Source organism: Myotis myotis, unplaced genomic scaffold (assembly GCF_014108235.1).
Source record: "Myotis myotis isolate mMyoMyo1 unplaced genomic scaffold, mMyoMyo1.p scaffold_m19_p_32, whole genome shotgun sequence".
In the NCBI taxonomy this organism is placed as follows: Eukaryota; Metazoa; Chordata; class Mammalia; order Chiroptera; family Vespertilionidae; genus Myotis; species Myotis myotis.
The window spans coordinates 2,662,833-2,675,138 of NW_023416338.1; the positions used below are offsets into that span (position 1 = coordinate 2,662,833).

The window sequence follows — 12,306 nt, forward strand, 5'->3', positions numbered from 1 at the left end:
AGGAGGGGGAATGACAAATTTTGTTTGCAGGTAGGAAATGCCTTTATTATTGGCCTTGATTCATTCACCATGTAGTGTCCAACGCGGATCACGTGTCCAGAAGAAGCCACCTGGTGCACGCAACTCCTTCCTGGCTCCGGCTGCCCCTCCAGTCGACACCAGGCCTCTGCCCATCACAGTAGGGAACCAACCCCACCATCCCCCGAGTTCACGCCTGAGGCCCCGAGGGACAAGACTGTCCCGGGATTAGAACCTCAGTCCCCCCCATCTTGGCCAGGAGGTTCTGTGGAGGACAGGCCAGAGCCTGGACAATCAGTCACTTTTTGGTTTCATGATCATTTAAAAAACAGAAAAGACAAACATTTCACAGTCTTTAAAAAATAGGAGTCTGAGGAGAGAGGCTGGAGTCCTCTGTCTGGGGAATCCCCGAGGCTCGAGCAGCCACATCCCTTGAGGTCTGCAGACCCGGCCACGGTGCCCCGGGTCCTGTCCAGTCACTGGCCTGAGCCATAGGGCCAGTTGAAGGTACTTCCAGACAGCAGCATGTCTCGAATCAGCGTCTCAATGGGCGTCTTGCCCACTAGGCGCATGAAGAACAGCTGGGAGATGAGGGAGGCAGGGACGGCACGCAGGGCGGGGAGCCGCAGCAGCAGGCGCCCGAAGCGCTGGGGTTGGGACGGGTACTGGGCCCGCACGTACTCAGTCAGGGCCACCTGTGCCTTCTCCTGTAGGCTCTCCACGTGCGCTGGATCTGAAAGGCCACAGGCATCTGGAAGGGCAAGGGCAAGGTCAGATGGGGTAGGACATGGCAGGACACAGGGCCCCAGGGGTGACTGGGGATGTGGATATGGAGGGAGAGGAGCATTCAGGGGGTGAGAGATAGGGACTGGGTCACAAATGGGAGTATCTAAGGCAGTGTTGGCTCTCAAAAGATACGGAGGTAGCCTCATCCGAGGACAGTAACACAAGGGTGCAGGCAATGATACCTCAAGGGTGGATGGGACCCCAACTGAGGCCTTGTCAGGGAGACCAGTTCTAATCAAGGGAAAGAGGGGGCTGGGACGCGGCCGTGGGGAGGAAGGCACGCCCCAGAGGGGTCTGGGGCTTGAGTGAATGTGACATTGTCTAGATGGGCCCCTTGAAGGTGGGGGTAGAGTCTTCTAGGGAAAGAAGGAAGGCAAAGTTGTATATTTCACATGGATGCCACCTCCCCGAATGGCCTAGGTCTGGTTCCTGCAACCCTGGCCCCAAGAAAACACCTAGTGGGTCTGATCCTTCCTGGTTACAGAGGCAGCTGTGCCAACAGTCCCTCGAATTAGGTAGTGCTTTGGCAGCTGGATGGTTACTCCTGGCAGGCGAGTATTAGGACAGCCTTGCCCCTCCTCAATGGGAAGGACCTCAAAGCCACACCCCTTCCCAATCCAGTCAGCCTCCAGGAGCCGGTTGGGGACTCTGGGTCAGGTCTGGGGTCACAGAAATCAGGGAGGAGGGGCCAGAATCAGATGTCAGGGGCCTCCCCACCCACCCCTGTCTTTGATGAAGGGATGGAGAGTGGGAGAGGGGGGTGTCTCAGGGAGCCCAAAAATCAGGAAGAGAGGCTGTGGAACAAGTTCAGACCCAGCCTGGGGTCTGGGGACCAGAGTCAGAGTTCTTAGGGAGACCTGGGATCTGGGGTTAGGGCATCAGGGCGCCACACCACCTATATCACCTCCTCCACCGCCCCATTTAGCACTCACAGCAGGTGCAGGCCACAGCCTAGCAGGCAGGGCATCAGAGAGTGAAGGGTCACCCCCCACCCCCAAAGAGTCCCCCGGCCCCGCCCCCGCCTTTGGAGCGCATCTTACCAGGTGTGAACAGCGCAATGGCCTTGAGGCAGCCATATTCTGCGGAGTCAACCTGCAGGCGGCCCAGCTTGTCCACCTGCTCCTGGAAGGCGCGCACCTGATCCATGAAGGCCACGGCGCGTTCGGCGGCCATGGGTGCGGCGTGCAGACCAGCGGCGGCCAGCAGCGGCGCCGTGTGCAGGGGCAGCGCGGCCTGCGCGGCGTTCAGCACGAACAGCTCGCTCCAGCTCAGGCGCAGCAGCGCCACCTGGTCGGCGACGGGCAGGTCGGGGAAGAAGGGCGCGTGGCGCGCCCACTCCACGGTGCTGAACAGCAGCCGCGCCGCCAGCTCACACACGTTGTCGATTCCCAGCACGGCGCCCGATGAGCCGCCGCCTCCGCCAAAGCGCCCCGCCGCTGCGGGGTAGGGCTCCGCACGCAGCAACTGCGCGATCAGCTCCGACACCGGCTGCCCCGGGAAGAGGTCCCCGCCTGCCACCGCGGCAGCCAACACTGAGCCCGGGGGGCTGCCTGAGGAGGCGGCCACAGCGCCAGGCAGAGAGTGCGGGATGCGGCCACGCTGGACCGCTGCGAGGGGGACAGAGATGGGCAGAAGGGAGGGGAGAGGGCAGACAGGAGATGGAGAGGCAGGAGAGGGGAGAAGGGATGAGGGGTGAGGAGGTGGGGGAGGAATGATGAAAATGGTAAGGGGGAGTGTGAAGGAACATGGGGAGGGTAGAGAGGGGGGGAGAGGTGCCAGGAAGGAGGAGGATGGAATAGGGGGGAAGCGGATAGATATCCAGAGAATCATGGGGGCAGGTAGGGAGAAATAAAGGGGAAAAGACAAAGTGATCAGAGGGTTACTCAGCCGCTCCCCTCTAAAAGCCCCCACACCTAGCCTTTCCCTAAAACCCCACCCCATGGGCACACAGCTTATTGGGAGGCCAGGGGTTCCGTCCTGCAGCCACCCCCCAACCTGCTCCCCCGCTCTGCCCTGTGCCTCCAGCCTGAGCCCCCAACCCCACCCAACTTCCTACAGAGGAGGACCATGGTGGGGGTACCTTCCCGGGTGGGAATGGGACCACTGGGTGAGGGCGAATTTCAGGCATGCCTGGCCCTCTCCCACTGGTCTGTGTGAGCTCCAGTCAGCAGCCAGGGAGGCTTGACCTGTCAATCATGTCCCTGTCAATCATGGGAGTCCCAGAGCTGAAAATGGGGCCAGGGAGGAGGTATTTTCCTAGGCCTTGGGACCCTGGCCAGCTTGTCCCTAAAGCAAGTGATCTCTCCTATGGAGATGGGATCATTTCTCTAGCTCCCAGCCCCGCGTCCCAGGTCATGGCCCCCAAGAGGATGTGTCTGTCTGGGTCACTGCAGCTGCCCCAGTGCTGAGAATGGAATCTTAGACAGAAGTAGGTGCACAATAAACATGAGCTGCCATCAGCAGTCTTGACGGGGAGGAGGTAGAGGACTCACTGCTGGCCTCAGCCAGTGTGCCCAGTGACCAGGGAGGTGGGAAGAGCGGCAGACTAGCCTGGGTGCCAGGCAGAGACTGGGCTTTACTGAGTTGGCAGGCCCTGTCTTGCCACCTCCATGAACTTCTGGTCAACCTGCCATGGAGCAGATGGGGAGGGGGACATGGGTGGGAGCCAGGGGCATAAGCAGATGGGGAGGAATGCCGAAATGGGTAAGGGGGCGTGTGAAGGCTTGGGATGAGCCATGCTCTGCCCTCAGAGGTTGGGGACCTTCTCCTTCCCCCTTTGCTCACTCAGTTCTAAACCCCACCCCCACTATTCCTCCATCCCCTGACCATGTTCCCACCTCAGGGCCTTTGCACTTGCTATTCCCACTTCCTGAGCATCTTTTCCCCAGTCGTCCTCCTCATTCGGCCCAGAATGTGCGGGTTCGAGCCTAAACCATAACTCTACTGCTCTCATACCCTGGCAAACGGCCCACCTCCCTGCTCTGCTTGGTTTCCCCCTCTGTAAGATTGAGGAGATAATAAAGATGATGACACCAATCACTGAGTTACGTAAGAATCTATCTAACGGGCTTAGGACGGCACTTGGCACATAGTAAGGGCTAAGTGAATAGTAATTCAAGACAAGAAACATTTACTGAGCGCCTTTTGTGTCCCAGGGCCTGGTCTATAAGCAGTGGGGATGTGTCACAAACAAGACAGAAGTCTTCCTCCTCAGAGAGGGGACATTCTAGTAAGGGAGCAGGTAAATTGCAGAGCGAGGTAAATGGTGTGAAACCAAGGAGGAGGATGAAGGGCAGACAGGAAGGCTTCTCTGAGGAGGTGCTATTGAAGCAAACCTTAACGGCAGGGAGGGAGGAAGCCAGGCAGGTGTCTGGGGGAAAAGCATGCCGGGCAGAAGGGAGAGCCCATGCAAAGGCCGAGGCAGGATGTGCCTGGGACATAAGCTGCAGTTATGACGGTATCCACTCCTGAGACGGGAGATCTGAGGCCCTGATTTGAAGAACCGACGGGTTTTAGGTCAAATGGACAAGTGGAGGCAAATCCAGGTGGGGAAGGAGGCAGGACAGTCACCTCAAACTTAAAAGGACCAAAGGGACTGATCAGATGGTTTAAGAGACATAGTTTGAGCAGCCATTCCTAGCTTCTTCTAGAAGCCCGGCAGAGAAGAAACCAACTTTAGATCAGGAAAAATTCCATTTCAATGCAGGGAAGAACTGCTGGCCTGGCCCCTGAGAGTCCAGGCAGAAACATGACACCCAGCATGGGGTCAGATCTGTTCTAGAACCCCCGGGCTCCTGGTGGAAGCCTCTGCATTCCACTTCAATTCTAAGGGTGGAGTTCTAGGCCAACTGCCAGCATATATCCACCCAAGTCCCCGGGGCAGAGACAAAAGGCTGGGCCTCCCTCCGGCTCCCAGGGCCAGGGGTCAGGCGGAAGGACAGGCTGCCCTTTGACTTAATCAGACAAGTTCCTGCCTTGGGCAAACATAACGCAGGGTGGAGTGGGAGGGAGAGAAAGTCAAATAAAAAAAATATGTCCTTGTTCAGAAAGAGGTGGCCAGGCTAGGGGACAGGGGCAGGGAGGTCACTGAGGTGTCAGGGCCAGAGTACCTGCCTCTGAGGCCAGGGAGGCTGGAGAACAGTCCTAACATGGGTCCGTCAGGGCATCCCTTGCAGCCCCAGCTCCTGCACAGCCACAAGGCAGCCACGGGTAATTGGATTCCTCAAGCCCTGGGCCCAACTGAGACCCGTGGGATCTCAGATGGGTGGTAACGAGATTAGCAGGCACCAGACCCCAAGAGAGGGAATGAGGGCAGGCCATTTGTCTACCCTCTGTCTGCCCCGCCCCAGCAGACTCACCCTCCTTCCTCATGCCCACCCGGAAGCACTTCTTGAGGCGGCAGTATTGGCACTGGTTCCGGTGATGCTGGTCGATCTGGCAGTCACGATTAGACCTGTGGGCATGCAGAGGTCACCATGTGGGTCCCTGTGACACCCACATCCAGCTCCTAAAGCTACCCTCTGAGCCAACTCTGAAGGCTGCACCTGGGAAACACTGGTACTCCACCCACCCCAGGCTGGGTAGGTAGCCCCAAAGGGGCACCAAGGTTACGCCTGCAGGTCTACAAAGAGGAAAGGACAGCCCAGCTGGCATGGCTCAGTGGTTGAGTTTTGACCTATGAACCAGGAGGTCATGATTCGATTCCTGGTCAGGGCACATGCCCAGGTTGCGGGTTCGATCCCCAGTGTAGGTGCAGGAGGCAGCCATTCAATTATTCTCTCTCATCATTGATGTTTCTATCTCTCTCTCCCTCTCCCTTCTTCACTGAAATTAAGTTATAAAAAAGGAAAGGAAAGGCAATTGGGGGTGGGTGGTGACAGATGAATAGGAGTCTATGGCAAAGTAGATTAGCACACCAGGGAGGGTTTATTGGAACTGGGTTTTGAAGGATGAATAGTTCCCCAGGTGAATAGAGAGTGCAAGGAGAGCAAAAGTTTGGAAATGTGAAAATACGGAGGCCTAAACAGTTTCATTTTATGTAGCCACTGACACACCAAGGGGTGCGGTTTTGTCCCAGGGGCACTGCGAGAGCAGAGAAGGTACAAGGTCAGCGAGCTGACGAACAGTAGAGGCCAGGCCAGAGCCAGTCCTCCACGGAGTCACAGCACTGTGGGGCCCCGGCATGATCACCCTGCATAAGGCCACCACCAATGAATGAATGAATGAACGAACTCCTGTCCTGCTTTAAGACCCCACACCCGTGTCTCTTCCTCTGGAAACACCTTCCAACTCCTAACTGAGCCCAAGAAACTTCTTTCTGGTGGCCCTCAGGGATCCTTGTTGCTTCTCCCAGGTATGGGACAGGTGGCCGGGCCCTGTGAGGCAGAGTCAACCCCAAGCAAGAGGATTCAGGAGCTTGTCCTTCATATGTCCCCAGCATCTCTTCCCCTGGGCCCTTGCCCCTCTACAACTCCACCCTGGTCCCAGGGCTCTCTGAGCCCAGACCTGGGGCAGATACCCCTGAGCTTCCAGCTGAGCACCAAGAAGTTCATCCAGAGAAAAATCAGAGTAAAACACTTACTAAAGTTAAAAATCTAACACCTCTCAGTTGAACATGCAGCCCTGACCCTCCTGCAGCAACTTCTCCACCAAGCCCGTTTCCTCATTTGGAAACAGGAGGCCAGAGGCCAGCTCCACATGAAATGCACTGGGTCAGGTGGGTGGGGCTGTCTGAGGGGCTCTGGGGGAGGTGTCAGGCCCCTGCCCCCAGGCCCCAGCAGGAAGTGCCAATAGCAGCTTTAGAAGAGCTGAGGCTCTGGAGAGCCTCCGAGAGCCTGGATCCTGCAAGTGGCAGCCTCTGAGCTCAGGCCTCTGCCCCTAAACAGCCCCAGCCCCCAGGAGGAGGCCCTGCTAGGGCGGAGGGAGCTCAGGCAGAACCAGAACAAAGCCCAGCAGGCAGGCAGTGGGAGGGTCCTAGGCAGCAGGCTGGGGGCAGCCGGCTGGAAACAGCCAAGCCTAGGGTGGGTGGGCAGGCAGGCAGGGGCCCAGCTCAGGGCCCTGACCTCAGGGGAGGCCTGGAACCTTCTGCTTCAACTTCCCCAGCTCTGGAGTCAGGACAGCTTTCCTGGTCCTCCAGATGGGGAAACAGAAAGTTCAATGATCCACCTAACAAGCACATGCTTGGCTCAACCCGGGGCCCAACTGAGCTTCCTCCCTGGACTTCTGGCTTCCAGTTCCATTTGATTAGAGCCCTCCCTTGCTCACACCCTCCACTGCCCCCTGTGGCCCTCAGTCCAGCATTTCAGGCCCACTCAGCTCTTATTTGTCTCCCATGCCTGGGTGGTCTCATCTTTCAACAATGCTCCCCCAACCTGCCACTGCGAGTCTGCCTGGACCAAACCCTCCTGCTTTAAGGCCCATCCCGCTGCCCTCCTCCAGGCAGCCCTCCCTGACCCTCAGCCAGAGCCCCTTGTTCCCTCCTGGGACCCCAGACCTGTCTCTCCCTTTGGCCCAGCCCCGACTCCACAGGCCGGGTGCTTCTGCATCTCACTCCCTCCATCAGACGGGGAGAGGGCTGGACATGGAGCTAGAGTCTCTCCTAGGGGGCTGGCATCACACTACCCAGGATGGGCCCTGAGGAAACTTTACTGAAGGGCAGTGACTTCACCTGGTGACACAGCCCTGAGCTTCCAAAGGACCTGTCAGCCCCTAACAATGCCTCCTCTCCTCAGCCTTGGTGCTCCCACCCTCAGGGAACCTCTGGGACCTCAAAACCGCCTGAGCCCCTCCTTTGCCCTCCCCAAAGACCTGGCCAGAAAGCAGGCAGTTATTCCAGCAGTAAGAATGAGGCCAGTCTGGTGGCCCAGTTAGCACTGGAGGAGGGAGGAAGCCAGCTCTCTCTCTCTCTCTCTCTCTCTCACACACACACACACACACACACACACACACACACACACACACACACGGCCACGCCAGACAAGCCCTGACCCCAAACCTGGGGCCAAACTCCAGGTGCCCAGGGACCCACCCAGTAGCCTCTCCTGGGAAGGCCCTGACCCCAACTTGGCCACCCTTCCTTCCCCACCCCATCGTCCACCTTACTAAGCCCCAACTGGGGCAGGGTCTCTCCTTGGGTGATCCAGAACCGACACCAGGACCTTTCTGAGCCTCAGTTTTGTGCATATGGAAAGTGGGGCTCCCCGTACTGGTTCTGCAGAGCCCAGGCATGTTCATGTAGGCTCAGAGTAGGGACTGATCAATGGAGTGGGAAAAAGGTTCACCCAAGAGTGGTGGGAAGGGGACCCCGGCTGGGCGAAGCCCCTCAATGGAGACTCCAACCCAGCACAGCCCAGGCCTTCTCAGAAACATACACCCCCCCAACCCCCCGCCCCAAGTGGGGCCACCTAAGTGTCAGGGATTTTCCAAGAGCCCCAGGTCTCATCCCACCCCAGGCTGCTGGGGCGGAGCAGCAGAGGTGCGGTCAAATCCAGCCGCCCTCCCCATCCTCCCCTCCTCCAGCGTGGTTTCCGGTGACCCAAGGTCCAGGGTGAGCCCAGGGCGGGTGCCCACTGATAGGCCGGCCCAGTTCCCCCACAATAGGGTCCTCCATGCGAAGGCGGCCGCCCTCTGCCACCGGGGCCTCGCTTTCGTCAGGGCCTCCCTTGGCCAGAGCGACTTTGGAAGTGATATTTGACCCCAAGGGCGCGCCGTATCGATCCCTGCGGCCGCAGACAATGGCCCCTGGAAGCTTCGAGCAGCACAGTCCAAGTTCCACGTTCGATTCCCGCGGGGGTCCCTGCACGACGATTCCCAAGGGGTGTCCTGGGGTTAAGGTCCCACCCTTACAGCACCCCAGCCCCTCTTCCCACGGAGATGACCCCTCTCCGGAAAAAAAAAGGCGAGGGGCGGAGGAGGAGCAAGGAACTGGGGCGGCAGACGCCAGGGGACCACCTGATGGGAGGAACTGCATCCATACTGCGCCGACTGTATACACAATCCCAGGAACGGAACGGAGAGGGGGACAGGGGGCTGTGCCCTTATCTCAGAAGGGGAGTGGAGGCCCAGGAAGGTCAGCGCCAGGCCCAAGGTGACCGAGCAGGTCAGGGCCCAGGCCTGGCCTGGTTCGGCCGGGTGCAGGCGGCGGGGCGGGGCGAGGACAGGGGGCTCACCGGCAGGTGTAGCTGAGGTTGCGGCGGATGCTCCGCTTGAAGAAGCTCTTGCAGCCCTCGCAGGTGAAGACGCCGTAGTGCTTGCCGCTCGACTTGTCCCCGCACACCACGCAGTCCACCTGCAGCCCCGGGCGCTCCTCGTCGCCCGGCTCCGCGTCGCTGGCGGCGCCGGGGGGTGAGGCCGAGTCTTCCTCGGCCGCGCGCGGGTAGCCGCCCGCCTTGTCCACACCGTTCGTATCGCCGCCGCCGGGGCCGCCCCAGCCGCCGGTCACCATGGCCATAGCCCCAGGGCAGCGGGGCCGGGGCGCCCCCTCCGCGCTCCTCCCGCCGAGCACCCCTGTCGGCCCGGGGGGACGCTACCCGGTGCGCATCCGGTCCCGGCGCGCGGGGGGTACCGGCTGCACCCCCCAAAAAAGTTTTGCAGCAACTTCCTGCGGCCGGTCCGCCCGCCCGGGCGGAACTGGTCGGGCCGGTTCCAGGCCAACTTTCCCACGCGTGCGCGGGGCCGGGCCCGGGGGAGGGGGGGGCACGCTAGAGGCGCGGGCCGGGGGCCCCGGGCACTCGCGCCCCGCCGCCCTGGGGCCCCGGCGGGGGCGCGCGGGCCATGGCTCGGCCCGGGCTGCACAGGGGGCGCCCTCTGGCCTGGCCGCCTCTCGGCCGGGTGCGGCGGCCAACTTAGCGGGCCGCCATCCGGGCGCAGGAGGCCGGGGGGAAAGTTTGGCCGCAAGTTGCGCGGCCGCCCGCGGCGAGGGGGATGGGCGGCGGGCGCGCAAAGGGGCCGGTCGCCGCGCCCCCTGGGTCGCCGGGGCCCCCCGGCGGCCGCTCGGGGCCTGCGGGGCCGCGGGCCGGCGCTTCCCGAGCTGCCGCCCCCGCTGCGGCCGCACACGCCAGGCCTGGGCCTGAGCTTGGGCCCAAGCCTCGCTCTCGCCGCCGCCGCCGCCGCCGCCGCCGACCCCGTGCGCCGGCCTCGCGCTGCGGCCGGTTTGACACACAACGTTCCATTCGCGGGGCGGGCGCGGGGCGGGGGCGGGGGCAGGGGCGCGCGCCGCGGGCTGGGGGCGGGCGCTCGTTGCCCCGGCGACAGCCGCCCTTATAAGGGCATGGGTGGCCGTGCGCGGCGCCCGGCGCGGGCGGGAGGGGCGAGGGCGGAGCACCGGGCCGCTCAGCCTGACCCTTCCCCTCCCTCTCCCCCTGCGGGTCCCCGCCCCGTCCTCGCCGGCTCCAGCCTTAACCCCTGCCCGGCCGCGGCTGGAACCCGGGCAGCAGCTGCCCTCAGCCTTGCCGCAGCCTCGCCCAGACACCTTTTCAAGGCCCTCCCCTCCACCTCCTGTTTTGGAGGTTGCCTCGCTCCATTGCCCTCCGGGCGCCGCTCGGAAGCCCCACATTCCCGGCATAAGCAATAACGGGGGTCCAGTTGCAGCCGGGGGGCATGCCCATATGCAATACACGCGCACGCGCGCCCGCGCTCACACCCGTACCCCCTGGGGCATTGCACAGTTGCAAAATGGATTGTGTTTGCTTCCTCTTCCAGTAAGTCGCCGCGTCCGACCCCCACCCACCCAGTCTCTGCTTGGGCGAACACCTGGTGCTCGGAATATCCAGGGGGAAGGGATGTGGCGGTGGGACGCGAGGTCAGAGGGTCCCTCGCCAGAATTTTTGGCCTTTGGGAGCAGATCGCCCACCGCCCCGCGAGGTTAGAGGCGACAGGAACGCCCACCACCCCTACCGGGGCCTGCCCCTTCCCCTTTAATTTCCTTTTTTCCTGTGCTTTATAGAAAGGGCTTGGCCAGGCGGCCGGCTGGACTGCAGATGTCTCTCCCAGGCTCCCGGAGAGCTCTCCTCCCAGCTGCCGTCTGCCTGCAAAACCTCCCACAACCCCACCCAGACCCTGGACTAGGGCCAACCAGCATTTATTAAACACCTTTTGAATGCTCCCAGGCTGCTTCTGGCAAGAGAAGCAGGAGCCCCTAGCTCTGGGCTTAACTGTTGACGTTTAACCGGCTGGAAAAGCCCTTCCTTTCACCTTTCACCTTGGAGTCCCATAGGTCCAGTCGCCAAGCCTTTCTCCTGCCCTGCCCTACCCTGCCCAGAGCCAGGCACGAGGCCATGTGGCTGGGCTTGTGCGGGCTATAAAGGCAGGAAAGCAGTGCCCTCTGTCCCTGAGGCTCCAGTGCCCTCCCTTCTTGGGAAAGCCCCCCATCCCCCTCCAGAAAACATCTGAAGAAGCATCCTGGGAAGGAGGGGGTTGCTTAGAAATCTTGCAACATTTAAAAGGATACCAAGGCCCGGGGAAAGCCAACACAGTCCTCCAGCTCTGGGACTCTGGGCCTCCCAGGGTGGGTCGGGCTGGATGGAAGGTGGGGAAGGTTTCAACAGGTACAGAGAGCAAGAAGGACTAGGGTTAGACATGAGCAAGGACTTGCCATGCGTCTAACTAGAGTGGACTTCTGCCCTGTAAGCCTTGCTGGGGGAGGGGGACCTGGGCGGTTAGAGAGGACCCTTTGGTTCTGGGGCTGCCTGGGAATGATGTGGGGGTGCTGACTAGTTATTTGGGGTGAGGACAGGGATCCCAGTTCCCTGGCCTAGATCTTCCAGGATCCTTGATGGGGGAACAGGGGTTTCAGAAAGGGAGACTTAGAAGGGAGGGAGAGAAGGATCAGGAAAGGGAATCAGAGTGGGGCTGGGGAAGGGAGAAGGCAGGGAATGGAGGTTTGAGAGACACAAGTCTGGGGCAGGGGGGCTCAGAAGTGACTGGCTGGGGCTGGATTGGAGACTAAAGTTAGAAGATCTGCTGCAGATCCCAGACCCTCCAGTAGGTCCAACCCCAGGCGGCTGCCCTGCCCCCTGCCCAGCTCCACTGGCCATGCACCCCCTGGGGCCCCGCCTGCAAGTGGGGGTAGTCGAGGTCCAGATCCGCCCCCCTGACCCCTGCCCGTGGCCCCGCGGTGACATTTGACCTTGTGGCGGCTGAGGACCAGGGACAAAGAGGTCTGGGCCCATCTGCCGCAGGGGCACCCGTGGGAACAGCCAGACCCCGCTCTGGGAGGCCTGGGAACCAGCCCCTGCTCCCTCCTCCAGCGCAAACTCCTTCCCCACCCCCCAACAGGTGACCTTGTCTCCTTTTGCCCCCTCCCCCACGGGCTACCAGGTGGGACTGGGGGCTAAGGTCATTCTTGGACTCTTGGGAGGTGGGGAGGACAAGAAGGTTGATAAGGTTGGCTCCTCTGCCCACCGCACGGGCGACATTGCCCGCCTCAGTTTCCCTGCTGTCTTCCAAGCCTGCCTCCGTCCAGAGACAGTGCTCAGGGGTCTGAGGGTCAGCAGCCCCAGCACT

At 61.3% G+C, this 12,306-nt stretch overlaps 1 protein-coding gene across 1 annotated transcript; it reads right to left on the reverse strand.

Moving 5' to 3' along the window:
- Positions 1-24: 24 nt before the first annotated feature.
- On the reverse strand, positions 25-9,466 carry NR2F6 (nuclear receptor subfamily 2 group F member 6). The gene is made up of 4 exons (XM_036302619.1): positions 8,973-9,466; positions 5,163-5,257; positions 1,845-2,411; positions 25-769 (listed from the first exon to the last, which is right to left on the reverse strand). Exons 1-4 carry the CDS (start codon positions 9,251-9,253, stop codon positions 495-497), a joined length of 1,218 nt encoding a protein of 405 aa, XP_036158512.1. The 5' UTR covers positions 9,254-9,466; the 3' UTR covers positions 25-494.
- Between the last annotated feature and the right edge of the window lie 2,840 nt (positions 9,467-12,306).

Excerpts from the sequence above, each read along its gene's own strand:
- NR2F6 (XM_036302619.1), bottom strand. The coding sequence starts at position 9,253 with ATGGCCATGGTGACCGGCGGCTGGGGCGGCCCCGGCGGCGGCGATACG. Across the intron at positions 5,258-8,972 it reads AACCTCAGCTACACCTGCCG|GTCTAATCGTGACTGCCAGA; the intron begins GTGAGCCCCCTG and ends GCATGCCCACAG. Across the intron at positions 770-1,844 it reads CATTGCGCTGTTCACACCTG|ATGCCTGTGGCCTTTCAGAT; the intron begins GTAAGATGCGCT and ends TTGCCCTTCCAG.